The 20,301-nt window shown below is 51.0% G+C and overlaps 1 protein-coding gene and 1 pseudogene across 3 annotated transcripts; both read right to left on the bottom strand.

The window, feature by feature from the left end:
* Positions 1-1,423: 1,423 nt before the first annotated feature.
* On the bottom strand, positions 1,424-13,332 carry TOB2 (transducer of ERBB2, 2). Of its 3 annotated transcripts, none has more exons than XM_073882711.1 (2): positions 12,943-13,332; positions 1,424-5,385 (listed from the first exon to the last, which is right to left on the bottom strand). In XM_073882711.1, exon 2 carries the CDS (start codon positions 5,284-5,286, stop codon positions 4,285-4,287), a length of 1,002 nt encoding a protein of 333 aa, XP_073738812.1. In that variant the 5' UTR covers positions 5,287-5,385; positions 12,943-13,332; the 3' UTR covers positions 1,424-4,284. The 3 variants fall into 3 exon arrangements, with proteins under 3 accessions (XP_073738812.1, XP_025737861.1, XP_073738813.1); XM_025882076.2 differs by lacking the exon at positions 12,943-13,332 and adding an exon at positions 11,617-12,754; XM_073882712.1 differs by lacking the exon at positions 12,943-13,332 and adding an exon at positions 9,971-10,101.
* A 5,162-nt stretch (positions 13,333-18,494) lies between these two features.
* Positions 18,495-18,628, bottom strand: LOC112831566 (U2 spliceosomal RNA; annotated as a pseudogene).
* Between the last annotated feature and the right edge of the window lie 1,673 nt (positions 18,629-20,301).

Raw genomic sequence — 20,301 nt, 5'->3', positions numbered from 1 at the left:
TTTGTCGAGTGAATAAATGACTTTTTTCTGAGGAGCTGAGTCTACCAGAATGCTCTTTCCTCCTATCAGGGCAGAGCTCTCCAGCACGTGCGCAGGGAGTGGGAATGGGTGACCACGGGCACCTGTTGTGACAGGACCCGTGTTAGGTACTGTTTACATTAGCAGACGTAGGAGTGAGTGTGCGGCCCTGGGTCCCACAGGTAGGCCGGCAGCCTGTACACAGGGTCCCAGGGACAGGCGGGGCTTCTCCCTGGCAGGACGGAGGAAAGGGAGACCCCTGGGAATGGCCTTATGTGCGTCAGGCGAAGGTCTGGGCATCCTGAACAGGGGCCTCCCTCCATTTGATGGGCTCCGTGGAGGAAGGGGCCCAGGGAGGGGGCCGGGCATCAAGCGCTCCTGGGACCCTGTGCAGAGGTTGGAGGCCTGGTGGGAGAGCTTCTAGGCCTCGTTCACACTCTTGGTTGGGGAGGGATCAGTGTTGGCCTGTTTGGGAAGCGAGGGGCCTGAGGAGACCCCCCATCGCACTGATGCCCCAGAAGAGCTGCCCGCCCCCCCCAGCCCCTGCCAAGCTGGAGGTGGCACGTCAGCCCTCCCATCCCCTCCAGGGGAGCGTCAGGCTTCTCCAGCAGTTGCCACGGCTCTGTACATGAAAACGTCACACACAAAAGCTCAGCTTCCCCAACTGCCAGTCTTGTGCATCTAGACTTGGAGCCCTGTTCTCAGTTGTACTGCAGAGAGAACACACCTCCATCACCGGGCTGCTGTGAGGGGGAAGAAGATTCCTCCAGTACCGGGCCTTCCTCTTCAACCCAGGGCCCACGGGGCTGATATGACCCACGGCCAGGGAGAAGGCACACCGAGCGGTTTCCCCAGTGACGGGCAGGGATGGGCCCTGCGAGGAGATGGCCGAGCTCTTCCCCAGCCCCAGCTGCCTCTACGGCGGCTTGGCAATCGCCCGGCCCAGAGAAGGGCTGAGAATCCAAGCCCCAGGTTTTGGGACAGAACCTAACTCGGGTGGGCTCCTTTTGTCCTTACCCACTTCTCAGGGAGCAGTCATCTGAGGGAGGAAAACACTAGACATAGAGCAGGGGGGAGGTTGATCCCTCCCTCAGCCTCCAAGGAATCGGCCATTCCTTCAAAAAGCCACGAGGTGATCCTTTCTGTTCGCAAGGCTTGCTTCCAGTATAGGCTCCACAACCCGGCAGCAGGGGGAGCTTGGGCAGTTCCCAGCCTCGGGGAGCAGGTTTCCAGGGTGGCAAAGAACCCCTCGAAGTGGAAACTCTGGGTCCTGTGATGGTGCGACAGGGGGTAAAAAGGGGCCCTTGGCACTGAGGCACCCCAAGGGGTGAGGTGAGGAGGACCAACGGTCTCTTAAAGCCGACAGGGGCCCCAAGTAAAAACAAGCCAGGAGCAGGCAGCAAGCTATTATATATCATGCTTTTAATACAAACTTAAAAAAATCTGGAACAATATAAACTGTACAGATTTGATCAATCTTTTTGTTTTGTTTTTAAACTAAATCTCTAAACACACCAATGTCCCATTCCAAAATATTGCACAACATTCTGAATACAAAATGCTTGATTGTATTCCTCCTTCACTAAAGAAAACAAGTTCATTACCCTGCTCCCCCAAGCTCCTCTCCACATTGCCTCAATGCCCTCCTTCCCATCCCGAGGGGTCAAACTAGAGAATCTATAGCTCACTGCATTGAGAAAAATACATCATTCTGGACTAAAAGTTTACATTCTTTACAAGACGATCCACCTTTTGATTTGTTCCTGGGAAAGAGGGGCAGACAGAGAGAAAGGATGGGGAAAGGGGAGAAATAGGTTTAATTCTCCTCTTTTTTTATTTTAAAGTTTGTTTTTCCTGAAAAAATATCTGTTTCTCTCCTCTTTTTAAGAAAAAATCTTGAAAAGAAAAAAATTACGTTTTTTACGTTAGAAATATACATATATTATATATACCTCTTACATTTTACAAATGTAGCAAATTATTCAATACAAACGGACACCAAAAAATGTAAAAAATAAAAAAAAAAGTATTCCTACGAAACCAGGTAAATTAGTGCAGGTTTTTGTTTTCATTTCCTTAAAAAAAATAAAATTGAAGCAAAAATGCCTAGATTTGAGACGAGACAGACTGAACTGGGCCCAAGAGTCCAGCAGTGGAGTCATGCTCCTGAACATACATTTTTCTTCGTATTTCAAAAGACACTAAGGGGTTGGTCTCCCCCTCTCCCTAGATGTGGTGAGAAACAAGCTGACCAGGGGTGGCGGGTACCTGTGTACTGAGTGTAGGGGCATAAATAAGGCAGCATCCAACCTTTCCCAGAGAGCAGCCATCTGCCTGGGCCTGTCACCTGTGTGGGAGCAGAGGGCTAGGGAGAGGGTCGCCCAGACTGGGCCGGCCCCTGAGAAACATAGGGGACAGCTGGTGCTGGGCTGAGGAGCCAGGGCGTTGCCCCGCTGGGGGAGGTAGAGCTGGTGCCCAATGCAGGGGGAGGAGGCTGGCAGTGTGTGTCTGGGCTGGACCCACTGCCGCGGTGGTTGCCCCACTTGGGGTCACTGAGGAGGGCGGGGTGGGGTGGGGTGCCAAGGGCTTTGGTACTTTTTGGTGATGGGGGCCCTGATGCCATGTGGCCCACCAGCCAAAGCATCATGGCATGCATGGAAGCTGGCTCACTAGGGTCAGGTGGGAGAAACAACTTCTCTTCCAGCAGAGAGAGGAGGAGCTGAGGCTCTCCTGTAATCTGCACACACCACCTGCGATGGCCAAACGCCTGTCTAAGCCGGCCTGCCCAAGAGACCACTCCTTACAGCATCGAGGCCTCGTGGGGTTGGGTCAGGCAGTGAGAGGGGCTGGCAAGAGGTACCAAGAAGTTCTCACGCAGGCAGGGGCAGAAACATACTAAAATAACATCTACAACCAAAGGACTAAGAAGTCTCATATCAAGGCTCAGGACTGCCCACTCTAGGCACTGACCCAGCCCCCCCCCCCCACGGGTGCTCAGGTGAGCAGCTCCCACCCTGGGTTAAGGTCACGAAACAGGAGGATCTGAGTCCAGGGACTTCTCTTAGGCATCAGGGGCTGGTAGGCTGGTATTCCCTCAGCCCCTCACAGCTAACCCCCCATTTTTTTGGTCAAAAACAAAAGTGCAGATCCCTCCGCAGTCTGGAAACCAGTTCCTTCTGCAGTATTTTCCCCTGGGAGTGTCTCAGGCTCAGCCGCAGTCTCACCGCAACACGTGACCCACCCTACAAAAGGACTGACAACCCACCCGGCCCATTCCCCAACCTCCTATGTAAATAAGCACTTGCCACAACCTGGAATCATGCTGGGGAGGGGGAGGGGGTTTACATGGCTTGGAATCCTTTAGAACAGGACGGCAAACCACGCGCACGCACACGCGCGCGCACGCGCACGCACACCCCACCCCCCCCACCCCCGTACCTGCCCCGCCTCCTTCCCACAACCTCAGGCCCAGGGAAGAAGGCGCTGCACGAGACCACATGTGTCAACGGCTGGGTCTCTGGGGCCATGGTGGGGGTCTGGGCCGGGTGGGGATGGTGGTGTGGGGCCACAGGACAGAGATGAAAGCAATTCCACTAGACAAGAGTGCTAACCTCTCTAGCGGGAGGGTGTCAAGTAGCCAGCCAGCAGCTCCCCATGGTTCAGGCCTGGGAGGGAGCGGGGGCTGGGGTCAGACCTATTTGGGTGGCAGGGCCCAAGAAGGCCTGATGAGGTTGGATGGCTTTGAGTGAAAGCAGAGCTGGGGGACAGAGGCAGTGACACAGGGCAGCCTCTCTCTGCTCTGGGCAGGGTTAGGCCCCAGCCTGTGGCTCTTCCTTCCCTGTGAGCTTGGACACACCAATCCTAAACCAGGCGTGTGAAGGAGGGTGGGAGGGAGGGAGGGAGCAGCAATTCACATCTGGACCATTCTTAGCACAGGAAGCCACTAATTAAAGATGTTATATAGAAAACTACATGTAAAAAAAAAAAGAAAAGAAAAAGAAAAAAAAAGAAAAAAAATATAAAACCCAAACCAACCAAATAAATCAGAGGCAGGCAGGAAAACAGCAGGGGGTTGAGTTAACCTCGATTCGGTGCTTCAGGAGCCCCCTCCCACTCCCTGCCTGGGCTGGATCTTTTTTTCTAGAAGCCAGAGTGAGAAGACTGGAAATCTTTTTGTGTATTTTTCTTTTCCTCTTTTTTTGGCCTTTCTTTTCCTTTCTCTTTCCTGTGGTCTTGGGCGCTCCTGGCCTCGCGACCGGCGGGCGGTCAGTTGGCCAGCACGACAGGCTGGAAGGGCTGGCTGGGGTAGGGCATGGTGTTCAGGTTGTAGCTGAGGCCTTCCACGAAGGGTGTCTTCTCCAGGAAGAGGCTGTTGGTGCCGCCCCCAAACACCTGGGCCACGTCAAAGCTGCTGCTAGTGCACGAGGCGGCCCCAGCACCCCCACCATCGGCCCCGTCAAAGAAGAGGCTGGCAGGGCCACCGTTGTACACGAACTCCTTGGCGTTGGGGGAGAGCTGTGACTGAGGGGCCGGGCTGGCCGCGACGAAGTTCAGTGAGTGCAGAGACAGGGAGAGGCTCTTGTGCTTCAGCAGGCTGCTGGTGGGGGAGCGGGCCAGGCGGGGCTGTGGAGGCTGGGGGACCCCGGGCCCACCGCCCGCCACACCCCCGCCCCCTGCGGCCCCGCCGCCCTTCTTCATCTTGGTGGAGCCAAACTTGGTGGCGGCGAAGGAGGCGGTAGTGAAGGTGATGGGCTGGGCAGAGCGGGGGATGAAGGTGGGGCTGGGCGACTGGCCGAAGGATGGTGATGGGGAGCTGGACAGGGAGCTGTCCTGGCTGCCGATGGGCACGAAGACCTGTGCATCGGGGTTGAAACTGCTCTTGAACTCCTTGTCCAGCTCTGGGGCGACACAGCCCTCGCTGTCATCCAGGTACAGCACTTTCACCGCCCCCTTCTCGCCGATCTGGTAGGACACTTCGAACGGGTCGATCCAGACGCTCAGCTCCTCAGGCACGTTGGCCCGCACATCCTCCACGGCCAGGCCGCTCCGCCGGGCGGCCAGTTCCACCACAGGGTCCACGATCTCCCCGATGTGAACACAGCGGAAGCCGGAGCCCTTCAGGGGCTTGTCAGGGTACCAGTGGCCTTCATATTTCTTTTTCAGGAGCCGCTCCAGCTCCTCGCCGAACAGGTCTGCCCGGCGCCGGGGCAGCTTGTTGTACAAGTAGGAGATGATAAAGTTCAGGGCCACTTTGATCTCCAGCTGCATGGTCCTTTCCGTGGCGGCAAATCAGCTCCGGGCACGTGTATACAAGCCGAGGGCAGTGGCAGGTGATGGAAGGTAGGCAGCCTTGGGCTCCAGACAGCTCTGCAAACCAAGAACAATGCAGGGTATTATGAGTAAATGTGCAGAAAGCCTGCGGGGGGGGGGGGGGGGGGGGGAGCGGCGGGCAGGGGGATCAAGGGGAAGGATAGAAAAGCACCAACTTTAGATCTCAGATTCAGAGCCCCCTTTCTGCTCCACTAGTGACTAGCTTGACTGTGTGGCTGAGGGCAAGCCACTTTCTTCTGAGCCTTAGTTTCATCAGTGACATAAGGCTATCATGGAGAGTAAGTTAGCTCAAGGATGCAAACTCTCTCACACTGACCCTGCTATTTAGAAGGCACCTGATAAAATGAGCTACAGTTTTTCAAGTAATTCTAAAGAAACAGGAGTGCTGTGGTTTCCACTATTTTGAGAATCCAAGTCACTATACAACTGCTATCAAAAAACAAAACAAAACAGAGAGCCTAGGTGGCTCAGTTGTTAAGCGTCTGCCTTCGGCTCAGGTCATGATCCCAGGGTCCTGGGATCAAGCCCCACATTGGGCTCCCTGCTCAGTGGGAAGCCTGCTTCTCCCTCTCCCACTCCCCCTGCTTGTGTTCCTGCTCTAGCTCTCTCTCTGTCAAATAATAAATAAAATCTTAAAAAAAAAAGCAAAAAGCAAAAAACCCACAAAAAGCTGAGACCCTAATTCAACTGGAGAAGGGAAGGCTCTTGGTAACTAATCTCCATAACATCTTGGTGAAGTCGTGCTCCCAACAGTCACAGGCCAAGATATAAGTTTAAAATCCTTAGTTTTTCTCCTTAAATGGAAAGGGATACAGATCACTGAACAGGAAACAGCACTGCCAACTTTTCACTGGGGGCTTGGACTCCAGTCACACCCAATTTGTCATCCTGGGTCCTGTTGGTGTACATGCTCTCTGGCTCGCTCTGGGTTTGCAGAACTGATGTTTCAAGAACACACTGTAACCAAAGGGTGCATTTCCATCGAGGCAGCCTCCAAGAATGGAGACAAGAACACGATCCCCAAGAAGTCAAGACCTGTTACAACCAGAGGTGTGGACCAACAAGGGACTGCTGAGCAGGGGCTGTCTCAGGGAAGCAGAGGAAATGAAACGGAGGCAAGGCCCCGTAGGCCAAAAAGTCCTTAAGAGCAGCACTGGTGTGGCCGGAGGGAATCTCTAGCTTTTGGCTAGAGTGTAGGTGATGAGGGTGGCAAAGAGAAGAAATTTTCCATCACCCTGCAGCCTCCAGCTGGGGACCCATCATCACTCAAGTCTCCTGGGGACCATCTGACCACCTGTCCTTGGCACCAGATAAGACTTATCAAGTGTTTGGAGATCCCTGGAGAGGAGACAGCCCAAGATAAACACTCAGATTGTTATTTTGGGATTCTCTCACAGCCAGCTCCCACAGAGGTCAAAAAGGTTTATTCCTGAGGTCTGGGCCAGCCTCATGTCTCAGGAAGATGATCTGTAAAGTCCTGAGAGCGAGTGATCCTCATCTCCTCACTCTGGATCTCCAAAAGGGCAGCTCCCGGGTCATGCTGTGGGAAGACTGAGAAGGACCACCTTTAAGGGTCAGCAGGGCCAGAACCTGTTCCCAGCCAGGCCTCTGGATGGGAATGTGCTGCTGAGCTCAGTGCAGAGACAAGACTAATCCATGATCCATCAAGGGCATCTTCTGCCCAGTGATAGATCTGGAGCTGGATTTTGATTAAAATCCCTTCTGGGTCCAGCATAGAGTATTCAGGTGCTAATTCTAGGCTTGAGGATCTTGAGTTTTTTGAACACCCGCCCCAGCTCACTTCCTTATAATTCTTTGGCTCCTAGGGGTATTTTTTAGGACTGGATCCTTGGGCAAAGCTCTTGGGTGAAAATCAGAGAAGCACTGGGTCAATCTGGAGCATCACGGGACACTGGCTAGGTCTAGTCGCACCCTCATTTCAGGTCTGAGCAGAGGGTCACATGGGGATTCAACAGAGGTGTCATGAGCACAGATCAATTCCAGAAGGTTTAAAGAGGAAAAAAAAATGGTAAAGATAGGGGGCTTTCTGTTTATAAGGACTGCGTCCATCACCAGATGCAAGGCTAGCCACCAGGATGCAGGCATCCCACAAGAGGAAGTCTATAAGGGCCACAGCAGCCCACCAGAGGTGTCCAAAATGGAGGAGATTAAAAAGTTATGAAGAAAGTTGGCACTGGTTCCCAAGGATGGGCCTGGAGCTAAAGACAGTGTTTTCAAAGTGTTTTTGAAAAGTAAAACAGACTTAAATATGACATTATACTTCCCGAAAGCACCACGTGGCCAAGAGGTGCACCACTCACACCAAAGGGCTCCTACAACCTTTCTAGGCCTCTTCAAACTTTGCTGCATACATGCCTTCCAAGTTAACCTCCCCTGAAGTGTTCAGCCTCAAAATGGGAGCATTTTTATTTACCTATTTTTTTAATTGAATTTTACTTAGTTAACATACAGTGCAATATTGGTTTTTGGAGTAGAATTCAGTGGTTCTTCACTGACATATAACACCCAGTGCTCATCACAACAAGTGCCCTCCTTCATCCCCATCACCCATCTAGCCTGTCCCCCACCCACCTCCTTCCATCAACCCTCAGTTTGTTCTCTTATCGTTAAGAGTCTCTTCCGGCTTGTTTCCCTCTCTCTTTTTTTTCTTTTCAAAATGGCAGCATTTTAAATGCAGGCCAAAGTCATTGGGAAATAAGCCTCCCACCCCAAAGTACAAAAGAACCACTGTCATCAGCCCTGCCTAGCTGACCATTTTCTGCAGCATAAGCAACTAAAGCTGCACACCAATTTATACCTCAGTGATGCTGCCACACAAGTAAGGAAGTATATAATGCCATCTTTGCCTCTTCAACTGGAGAACAGGCCAGGCCAGATGGCTGTGGGGCGGAACCTTTCAAAAATGCTGGACAACCAGAATGAGATTTTCTGCTCTATCAGCTCAGGCTCTAATTTTGACTTCAAGAAGCTTATGGAACAGAGGATTAAAGCACTGGTGCTGTCTTGTCTTTAACTAAAGATAGGAGTGACCACTCAGATGAGTTTGTTCATTTTTTTTAAGGCTATGGACAAATTCTAGGCTTACATATAAATATTCATAGAATGTGGTAAGATTGGAAAGCTTAGTAATAACTACTCTTCAATACAAGTAACAAGTAGATTCAAGTTAAGAGGGAAGAGAGGACTTTAAGATCTCCAACTCTGACTCAGGTGCAAAAGGCCAGAAAGGTGGCAAAAAGTAAAAACAAAAACAAAACCAACCAAACAACTCCCTTCCCCCCTCAAAAACCAGTGTTTAACAATAGCAACATCTACCTTTTGTCAATATATTAAAGTTGCGAATGTGAGAGTAAATTCTGTCCAATTTCATTTAGAATCTAATCCTCCTTCACTTGTTTATTCCCAACAGCAAAATTAATGTGGGATTCAGATCCCTTGTGCTGACTCGTGTTTTATTTTTTTTAAAGATTTTTATTTATTTGACAGAAAAAGACACAGCGAGAGAGGGAACACAAGCAAGTTGCTGAGTGAGAGAGGGAGAAGCAGGCTCGTCGCTGAGCAGGGAGCCCGATGCGGGGCTCACTCCCAGGACCCTGGGATCATGACCTGAGCCCTATGCGGGGCTCAATCCAAGGACGCTGGGATCATGACCTGAGCCGAAGGCAGATGCTTAACGACTGAGCCACCCAGGCGCCCCTTGACTTGTGTTTTAAAGAGTGCTTAAGGACAGAAACGAGGTAAGAAAGGTGACTGCTACAGTCAATGATATGGTAATGGAGTTTCCAGAAAGAGCTTATAACAAAAATGCGAAGGAAGGTTAAGAAGAAAATCAATATATTTTAAAGGGGAAAAGGAGGGATAATGGCGAGGGAACTCCTCGGGCCCCCAAACCAGGAGTACCTATAAAATATTCAGGCACCTCAAGCCTTAACAACCAAATGGTCCTACAACCAAGCACTATCAGGTTCAAACGAGTCTGGAAAGAGGAGTCGGGAAGGAGGGGTCCTCAATTTTGACAAGGCCAGCAGGTGTCGCACACCGGTTCCCAGGGAGTGAAAGCCAGGTTCCGTGGGACCGCCTGGCCCCACCCCACCAGTCCCAGAGGCAGCGACCCAGACCGGCGGGTATGCTCGAAGGCCTTCCAGGACTTGTGCCGACGGACCACAACACCCCACCCAGAGTCTCCACCATGTCCCTCAAACATGGACTATGCGAGCCCAACTCTTCCGACTAAGAAGGCCCTTTCTGGGGCACTCGGTTCCTGCGAAGCCAGGAAGACCTCACTGAACTCCAACGTAGGCCGGCAGTGAAGGCGCGCTCTGCACTCTGGGAACTGTAGTCCTCAGACACCTCACGCTCAGATTGGAGCAAGTGACCTACTTTCTCTGCACACTACACTTCCCTGCGTGCTTTGCGAAGGTTCAGCCAGCGAATTACGCAGGCCTGGTAAGGGGAGCTGGCCGAGGTCCGGGGAACCGAGGAAAAGTTTCCGACGCACATGCGCGCTGTGGTGGACGCCCCCATCCCCCCCCGCCCACCGCTTAATACATTTTGTATAAATTTACCCATAAGGCCTACTCTCCGTATTGTACCACCCTACCGTATTCACATCTTGGTCTCAAGAAAGGCTGAATTGCCGCCTCTTCCTCTTCACAGGCTCCCTTGACTGTCCAATTAAGGATCTCCTTCTAATGAGTTTTTTCTGGGTGAACACGGTGGGCTGGGACAGATAAAGGTCACACATCCCTCCGCCGCCCCCCCCCCCGGCCCCTGTCGCTCAATCTGTATTCCTTGGGCTGGGTGGTCTCCGTCTGGAGTTGCTGTAGGGACGGTGAATTCAAAGAGGAAAAAAAGCGTTTTCACTTAATGCCCGGCGGGCTCAGCTCCAACACCCCCACGGCCAGAAAAGGCAGGAACTAAACCCAGTTCTCCCCTCCTCTCAGCCAAAGAAATTCCCAGTTAAGCTGCGGGGAGGGGCCGGGCGGAAAATCAGAAGGCCCAAAGCCAGCAGGGCCCAAGCCTCACCCCTCTTCTAATCCAAGTCCGAGTAACTAGACCCAGCTAGGGAAATGGGAAAAGGTTCCGGGCAGGGAAGGAAAAACTGTGCATCTGACACCCGAACAACATATTCTAATACTTGAAATTGTTTGTGGGTCTCCTCCCATTGCAAGGCCTGCTCTATGACCAGACTTAACCAGATCCTCGGCAAAGCTCCCCTACACGCTGTTAAACCTCCCTAATCCTTCCTCCCACACAAGCTTCTTTCCCCCACTGCTTAAGAGGGGGATGGGGGCAGGCGCCCAAGAAAGCAATAGGAGTGTTTTTCTGCTGGAAAATCAAAGATGAGGGGCTCACTCCCAAGGCAGGGTGGATAGGAAGGAGAAACAGAGAGGTTAGACACTGAGCAAGGCACCTGAGACCCCCTCCGAGGGCCCAAGCTGCAACCCGCTGTGTAGGGTTCTGGTTCCTCTGCGGGGTGGGAGAAGGCCTGCCAACTGCCCCTCCTCTCTCTGCCCCCTCCCGCCCCCCCCCCCCCCCCCCGTCAAGGGCACAGTCCATCCTCTGGGCAGGAGGGGAACGAGCTTAGAAGTAGGGCTCTTCCTCCCAGGCATCTCACCGGGATCAACCAGAATCCACTCACTGGTATTGCTGTAAACGCACTTCACCAGCCCCCTCCCCCCCCCGCCCCGCACAGTTTTCCCTTAAAACACGAAAGCGAAAACGGTAAATTCTGGTTCAGCGGTCGCAGGACAGTCACCACTGACCCGTCCAAAAGGGGATGTCTACCTTCTATCCCTCAGCTCCACAGGGCCAGAAATAAACCCTATTAATTATTACCACCCCCTTTCCCGCACACGGGAAAAGAAGCAGAAAAACAAAGCCTGGATCCCCTTCCTTCCTCTGATTTATTTAATGGTGGTGGAAGTTATGTTTTGCGGGGGATACAAAGAAAAATCTAGCGAGTCTCTACGATATGAAGAACTGAGGGGGGCGGAGAGGGGAGGAAATGCACCCCACCCAGGAGGGGGCCACACTCAGAACACGGAGCGGAGAGGAGCACCGGGGAAAAAGGCGGGGGGGTTCTATCGGGGAGGTGGAAGGGGAAAGGAAAATGTTGGCCAGTCCTCGGGATGGGGGCACGATAGCAACGTGCAGCGTCCAGCAAAGCGAGGAGCGAGAGTGGGACGGGGGTGGGAGAAGGTGTCTCAGGGGTCCCCGCCGCCCGCACGGTCCCCGCTCACTCACTCGGGTCTCCGCGGTGGCGGGGCGGTCTGCCGGTGGTGGGGAGGCTTCTCCCTCCAGGGTGGTCCTGGGCGCGGGTCGGAGGTCGCTCTTCCTTCCTTTCTGGGCGCCGCCGGGCCGGAGGCTGATGGGTCCTTTTATTCGTTGAGGGTTGGGGGACAAGTGAGGGAGTTTTGGGCTATGACTCTCAATAATAATTCTTTCAGCTTTTTGGAGGTCAGGCTCGGCGGAGAGGGGACGGAAGGCGGGCGGGCCGGCCGGCGGCGACGAAGCGAGGATGTCGGGCCGGAGGGCGGCTTGTGTCGCGGGGCAGAGAACGGTCCGGGCTCTGGCTAGCGGGCGGTCCTGCCTTTCTGGCCCCGCGTCGCCCGAGCCACTCGCTTCTCTACCGCGACAACCCGCACCTTCCCGCGCCCCGGCCCGAAGTGAGCAAAGTCAATGAAAAGTTTCACCCTTAGCAACCCTGCGCACGGATCCGGCTTCCCCACCCCTGCGTGATGCGTCCCTCCGCCCTGCAGGGGCGGGGCCGGGCGCCGGGCCGGGACTACTTTCCAGCCGGCCAGGCGACTTAACCCTTCGCGCTGAGCGGTCGGCGGCTCTACGTGCCTCCCGGGGGTTCCCCGGGACCTCCTTCCGCCAGCCCTCCAGTGGCCGGCCTCTTCTCACTCAGATCCCAGGTTAAACGCCAGCAAGGCCGCCTTTAGCCGGTCCAATGATGCTCGCCTCCTCTCCCCAGCACAGCGCCGTGCCGTGTATTTTCTTCATGCTCCAAACCACTGAAAGCCCATCGGGTACAATGTTTCCCCACGTAGACAGCGAGTTCTGGGAGGGCAGGGTCCTGGACTGGAACCCGGTGGTTCACTTTAGATGTGTGAGAGGAATGGATGTGGCGGGGAGGGGAGCTCCCTCACCCAGCTCCCCGTGGCTTGGGCCCTGCACCTGCCCTAGCGCCGACTGTTCTTAGGTTTCGCCGGACCTGTTCCCCCAGGCCAGGTCGGCGAGTCCCTCCGGGTCTGGGCGTTTGACTGGCCGACCAACCCCACGGCTCTCGCACCGCCCCAGTTACCGTCCCTTGGCGGGAGGGGGAGCTGAGGGGATGGCGCGAGCTTGGGAGACGTTTCGCTCCTTTATTAACTCGGGTTGGCTCGAGTCTTCCAAGCAAGCGCCCCATGCCTCGGTGGGTAATGTTAACGTCGAAGGGAGGGCGAAGGGGAAACCGGGGTCTGAGCACGCTGAACGGGAGGAAGGGGATGCAAGGAGAGGCCGGCCGGGAAAAGGAGCCTAGCGCCACATAAACCTTCTACTTGCTGCTTCTGGCCCCCTAATTACCTTGCGGCCGGAAAAGGCCCGCGCCGGCTCCGCGCAGGCGCGCAAGCGCGCCCCCGGCCAGCCCCGGGTGGGGCTCAGACCTGCTGCAAATCTTCGCGCTTGCTCTCCCGGGTGGCGACCCCCGTACGGGGGACTAGACTGAGCAACTTTTCTTCTATATAAGAGCCCCCCGCTGGCGGGGTGTGGCGCCTGCCCGTGCCAGGGGCCCCAGGCTCACGCACCCGACGGTCCATGGGTTGCAGACCAAGGCTCGCTGGCCCTGGACGGGCGCGCAGGTTCGCGGGCTCGGCCACTTTGTGACTGCGGGGCGCGGAGTTGAGGGTAGGGAGGCCTGTGCCCAGGTGAGGTCACAGGCGGACCGGACTGCCAGGTTGCGAGGAGCCCCTGGGAGCTTGCGCGTTAAGGCTTTTGCCCAGTCGCCCATTCCCCAATTCTCTCCCCAACCCTCGACCTTTATTCTCATTCCAGACGGTTCCAGCCCATCGGCAGTCGCCGAACCCACGTGGGGTGGCGAAATCCGAAAGTTTCCAGCTACGAACAGTTAGCATTTGTTTGTTCCTTGATCTTTTTTTTTTTTTTTTTGGCAACGGCAGAGAGCAGCGGTAGTGTGGGGGTTTAAAAGCGCTTTCCTTGACTGCAGCAGAAAAAGGCCGTACTGGAGGGCAAACTCCAAGGGGACAGGGAGGCGCGAGGGAGCCTAAGCCCGAAATCCCCCATCCCCCACACACTGAGCGCTTCGGCCCCTGGGGCACCTCCAGGGACTACTTGCCTCGTGCGTCAGCGAGTGGCAGAGCGTCACACATACGCCCCGCGCCGCTTTGCCCCACTCCACTCCTTCTTTTCTTTTTCCTCCCTCTCCACCTCCCTCCCCTTCCCATCGCTCCCCACTCCTCCCTTGCTCTCCCCTAGCGTATTCCATGCTAGCAGTGAGACCCCACCGACCTACAGGGTGCCAGAGCACTGAAGAGCTAAAAATATAACTCGTGTGTTAGCAACAGCCTTCCCATTGGTCGGGGAGCAGGGAGAGGCGGCTTCTGATTGGGTTTCCCATCCAACCGCTAGGATTAAGAATGGGGGCCAAAAACCCGGGCGCCGGGCCTTTGAGAAGAGTGTGCGTTTGCGCAATGAGGCATTGCAAAGGATGCTGGTATTTGAAGTCATTTATTAGAGGCAGCAATGGGTTTGAATCCCAATTGTGTCCACCAACCCTGTTATCTTGATTTTATGGTAACGAATCTCTTTACATCATCAACTGTTTTCTTGTTCTTAAAATGGAGATCGTATGAAGATTAAATATGATACAGGATGTAAAGCCTGGCTCAAATAGTTGGTATCCTTAATTTAAAGGTAACTGTTCAGGCCAGCTTGCATCCTACATATCCTGTGCACGGTTCGGTGTGTATTCCCCAACAAGAAACCTTACTATAAAGAACGATGAGAAAGAACGGTTAGGGTGAGCTGAAACGAATTCTCCTAGGGCATCTCAGGAAGGAGGGATGGAGTCCATATAAGTAGGTAAGGGGTAGACATCTCCTACCTAAATTTAATGCAGGCTGAGGGAGGGCGCACAGAATCCCTGGACAGAAGGCATAGGATTTCTGCGTGTTCGTGCTTTTGTTTTACTCTCCCCTGCAGTGCTGGAAACACACCAGGCCTGAGCAACTTAACTAAAACAAAACTGAGAAATCCAGCCTCCTTGGCAGTTGGGAGCTCTGGGTAAAGGGTTGGCAAAGAAATAGGAAGCGATAAAATAGAGGGGCGAAAGGTAATCACCATTCTTAACTGCTGATGTCTCCATTTGTCATGTGGCGAGGAGGAGAGAGGACTTTTCTTTCCTCAGTGTGTGACTTCGTCTTGCCAGGGCTTAATTGTGAGCTTAATTCCACTCAAGCATTCCACAGTCCCCTCCCATTTTAAATAATCATGTTGAAAGGTACACACCATGTTTTCAAAATGGTGAGCTTCAGAAGCAACTCCCCTGTCTGAGAGTAAGCAAGTTATACCAGATGTTTTGTTGCCTTGACAAGTCAGGCTGGTAATAATTAACCCCAATTAACTCTCAGGGGTGAGTCACTCTCTCATACACACATGCTAGGGTGAAAAATTTTGTAGTTCCTTTTATGTTATCTAAGTAAATAGCTCCTCATATTTGACTTTTTCAGATCCACTGCTCCAGCTGGGCAGGAGCAAAGACAACCCCAACAAAACTGGCTTCAGGGAAGTAATTGGATGCAGGGCAAATGACTGCTATTTATTCACCAACAATGTGAGAGAACAAACCTCACTAAAGGTTTGCTTGGACACTGAAACTGCAGTGTTCAAAGAAAGCAACATTTTAGTTTTGGTGGCAGCAGGCCACTTGGGATAGAGTTGATAAGCAACCAAATAACTGGGAAAAGATGGGAATCGGAGTCCTTTTTTGCAAGGCAAGAAAATTTCAACCAAGGCAAATAATCTTTCACTTTTATGCCTAGCTTCAAACTACTACTAAAGAGCTGCAGGTCAGAATAGGGTGACATCGTTTTTCTGAAATTTGGTCAGTTCAGTTTGATTCCCTGTGGAGTTAATTTTCTTTTTTCTTTTCTTTCTATTTCCAGTATAGTTAACAAACTGGTTAATCTTAAAGATTTTATTTATTTATTTGAGAGGGGCGGGGGTGGGGGAGGGGCTGAGGGAGAGGGAGTGAGAGAATCCCAAGCAGACTCTGTGCTTAGCGCAGAAGCCGATGGGGGGGGGGCTCTCGATCTCACAAACCCCAAGATCATGACCTCAGCTGAAATCAAGAGTGGGCCCCTCAAGTGTGGGCACACCCAGGCACCCCAATCTTAATTTAGAAGCTGCTAACTGGCAGGCCAAGGTCCACACCTGGTGGATATATTGTCTTGGTGTATACTGACACATTAACATTTTAAAAATGAGTTGACATTTAAAACTTGGGAGATTGCAAAAAGGTATCCTAATTTGCCACTTCTCCTAAATTCAAAGGATCTGGGCATCCAAGCTGGCAATCGTCTGGAGTTGAATGGAAGCTGCCTCCTTTAGGCTGAGCCTATACTCTTGGGTTCCCCAAGTCCTCACCACTCTCTATTGTGTCCCAGACACTGAGACCAAGGGTCACATACCATTTATCATCCTGTTTGAGCTATTCTTCTTACACCCCTCTTTTCTCTGTTTTTTTTTTTTTACAGAATTTATCTCACATTTATTTTTATTTATTTTTTAATAGGTTTTTTTTAAGATTTTTATTTATTTATTGAGAGAGAGAGAGAGAGAATGGTAGAGAGCACGAGAGGGAAGAGGGTCAGAGGGAGAAGTAGACTTCCTGCTCCGCAGGGAGCCCCATGCGGGACTCAATCCTGGGACTCCAGGATCATGACCTGAGCCGAAGGCAGTTGCTTAACCAACTGAGCCACCCAGGCGCCCATTACGCCCCACTTTTCTCCATCAATTATATTGCTCACTCAGACTCTTGAATTTGTGACCCATTTTTTCCGCTTAATGTAATAAATAATTGAGTGATTGCCCTGCAATGGAGGGAGAAGCAAAAGGAGTTCAAGGATCTTACCTAGTTCATTGTTGTTAAAACTCTGGGTTGTAATTCACGATCCGACACTGGGGTCATGGAATCATTTGGTTTAGTGGATTTCAGACAAATTTTAGAATAGAATGGAATAAAGTGAAAATATTGGAGTGTGTTTACGTAGTAAACATTGTTTCATGAAACTTATTGCTGTTAAATGTGTGTACTAGGCCTGAATAGTCTAAGTGGGAGAGATTGTTGTGGGGTATGGTGCATCTGGAAGCATTCATGAGATGTCAGGAGCTTAGAAGGAAGAGGTACCCAGTTGGCTGGCTCATGTCAATGTGGGAGGCTATTTCGAACAAAGGAAATAGAGAGCCAAGAAGACAGGATATGGGCAAGGAATGTCCCTTTAACTGCCTGATGGAAGAACATAGAAGTGAAGGAGCAAAATCCTGGGGGTAGGGAAGAGGGAACCATTGTGAGGACCTTCCATGCCAGGACTTAAATGTTTATCTATGAAAAAGGAACCCACTGTAAAAGAACTACTATTTATGTAAAGACTTCTCCATAAGAGTAAGGAACTTACAAGGTCAAATTTAATCCTTACAACCTGAAGAGGTAAGCCTTGTTATCCTTATAATTTTTTTAAGACTTTAGTTATTTGAGAGAGAAAGCAAGCACAGAGGGAGGGGGAGAGGGAGAAGCAGACTCCCCGCTGAGCAGAGAGCCCGACACAGGGCTCTATTCCAGGACCTTGAGATCATGACCAGAGCAGAAGGCAGATGCCCAACCAACTGAGCCACCCAGGTGCCCCTATCCTTATTTAATAGACAAGAAAAAAGAAACAAAGAAAGGCTAAATGACTCACTAAAGGTCAACAGCAGAGCAGAATTCAAATACAGGTCTGATTATAAAGCTCACACATTTAAAAAAAAATTGACAGGGCGTCTGGGTGGCTCAGTTGGTTAAGCGACTGCCTTCGGCTCAGGTCATGATCCTGGAGTCCCGGGATCGAGTCCCGCATCGGGCTCCCTGCTCAGCGGGGAGTCTGCTTCTCCCTCTGACCCTCTTCCCTCTAATGCTCTCTGTCTCTCATTCTCTCTCTCTCAAATAAATAAATAAATAAAATCTTAAAAAAAAAAACAAAACTAATGTTTAGGGGCACCTGGGTGGCTCGGTCGTTAAGCGTCTGCCTTCCGCTCGAGTCATGATCTCAGGGTTCTGGGATCGAGCCCCGCATCTGACTCCCTGCTCGGCGGGGGGCCTGCTTCTCCCTCTCCCACTCCCCCTACTTGTGTTCCCTCTTTTGCTGTGTCTCTGTCAAATAAATAAAATCTTTAAAAAAAATAAAAATTAATTTTTAAAAAAATATTTGAGAGAAAGAGCACGAGAGGGGGTAGGGTCAGAGGGAGAAGCAGACTCCCCGCTGAGCAGGGAGCCCGAGGTGGGACTCGATCCCGGGACTCCAGGATCATGACCTGAGCCGAAGGCAGTCGCTTAACCCACTGAGCCACCCAGGCGCCCCCCCCTTTTTTTAAGCAAGAGCACATGGAATGAGTGCAATGTTTATTTTTTTTTAATTTTAATTTTTAAAAAGATTTTATTTATTTATTTGTCAGAGAGAGCGAGCGAGAGAGCACAAGCAGGGGGAGAAGGAGAGGCAGAGGGAGAACGGACTCCCCCCTGAGCCAGGAGCTGGATGAGGGACTCAATCCCAGGACCCTGGGATCATGACCTGAGCTGAAGGCAGACGCTTAACTGCCTGAACTACCCAGGCATCCCAAGGGCAATGTTTAAAGGAAATTAAATTACTAAGGGTGTACAGTATATTTGAGAAACTGGAAGACACCTATCCTTTTTAAAACCTAGAAATGAATATCAAATACTGAATACTTAATAAATAATAATAATGCCATAAATCCAGGAAATGGCACTGCTTTCTCAGGCGGACCATGATGAGTTCAATTATTTCAACTAGGCCTATGTAGGTATACTTATTTTTTAGGTAGTGCTTTTTTTTTTAGAGGCAGGGAGGAGCAGAGGGAGAGAATCTTAAGCAGGCTCCATGCCCAGCGTGGAGCTTGATCCCACAACCCTGAGATCATGACCTGAGCTGAAATCAAAATTCTACACTTGATCTTAGCCAAAAGGCCGAGAAGCGATTGAAATCAAAATTCTGATGCTTAACCAACTGAGCACTGGCCCAGATAATGCTTATTTAACAATAGAGAAAAACACTTAATAATTTTTAAGACCATTCTGATTTTTTGTAGACATACACAGTTGGCTGAGATCATTTTCTAATTCTTGCCACAGAATTGTATAGTGTTAGAGGTTAAAATTCAGTTTGTTAGTTATGTTTTCCTAACAGCAGAGAATTTGGTACTATTATTATCCTAATTTTTTAAAATTGAAGAGGACTGAACTTGAAATTCCAGAATAGACAATTAAGGATTTGAACTTCAAGACCAATTGCTTCTCGGCCTTTTGGCCAAGATCAAGTGTGAACTTCAAGACCATTCACTTTATCACAGGTGTTCTTAACTCATTAATTGTATTGTTCTCTTGGCCTTGGAAATGAAACAAACCAACAACTGGATTATGAAACTAGGTGAGAGAGGAGCAGAGTTCAGCAGAATTCACTGGGTTGAAGTTGAACTTGCTCCATTCAGCAATGGAGCATGGGGGGGTATGCCCTTGAAATCATCTGGGCGTTCATCTTAAACCCGCTTGCAATACCTTTCAGAGGTATGCTTGCTAAGGCTGATGGAGCACAGTTAAAGGTGGTGTTTTGCTGAAACTAAGGAGTAGCTTTTGATGTATTTGTAAATGCAAGATGTTATGTGGACCAGGGTGGTTAATAAGCAAATTTTAAAAGTTGATTTGTCTTTATCCAGACAAAACATTGTGACTTACAGTATAGATTAAAACTAAAATTACTACAGGGATCAGTTACAAATTCTAATCTGAAAATTACCTGGTCTCTACAATTTTGACACACCATAATCCCCCTGACCCACACTTTAGAATTGCTCAGAGTGCTCCCCAAACACATTGCCCAGATTGCTTCCCCCACATATTGTTATCTACCCACCCCACCCCCTTTGCCTGTAGATTCCAATATATCCTTCAAAGCCCAGTTTATTAACCAGCTTGACTTCAATTATTCATTTAATACTGAGGAGCTGCTACCTGCTGGGCCATGGGCCAAACAGACTTGGTTACTGCCACCATGGAGCCAGCCTAATGGAGGGCTGTCAATAATCACCAAACACTATCAACAAAACGCTATGGTGCTATGTGGGACTACAAGAGGAATGAACTTAGATTGGGGGTCAGGAGAGGTCTCGTTTGAGGAAATATTATCTAAGGTCTGAAGGATGTGTAACAGCTGGACAAAAGGGGGACCGAGCATTACAGAGAGCTTAAGAGGTAAAAAGCACCGAGCAGGAAGGAAACCAGCAGCTGAGGAAGTGAAATGAGCCCCAGTGGCTAGAGTGTGAAGAGTGGTAGGAGATGAGACGGGAAAGCTTTAAGGATTATCGTTACCCTTGTGGCTATGACCTTCCACTGGCCTTCCTGAGGTGCCCCCAACCTAGGCCAAGAACCTTCCTTTGTGCATCCTCCCTGGGTTATTCTAAACGGTTTCTGGCTGCCTTCATTATTAAATTTCTTGAAGGCAGAGATTATATTTTAATTCACTTTTTGACCCTCAATATATCCCAATTAATCAAGCGTTCCGTTGATCCAAACCAAAGCTCTGGTAAGTAGTCAGAAGACTATCTTTGTTCCTTGGCTTTGCTGCTAAATTTCAGGGTAACTTGGGCCAACCCTCT

This window comes from Callorhinus ursinus, unplaced genomic scaffold (assembly GCF_003265705.2).
Source record: "Callorhinus ursinus isolate GAN/ISIS: 27379988/994484 unplaced genomic scaffold, GSC_fseal_2.0 scaffold48, whole genome shotgun sequence".
In the NCBI taxonomy this organism is placed as follows: Eukaryota; Metazoa; Chordata; class Mammalia; order Carnivora; family Otariidae; genus Callorhinus; species Callorhinus ursinus.
This window is presented reverse-complemented; position numbering and strand designations above follow the sequence as displayed.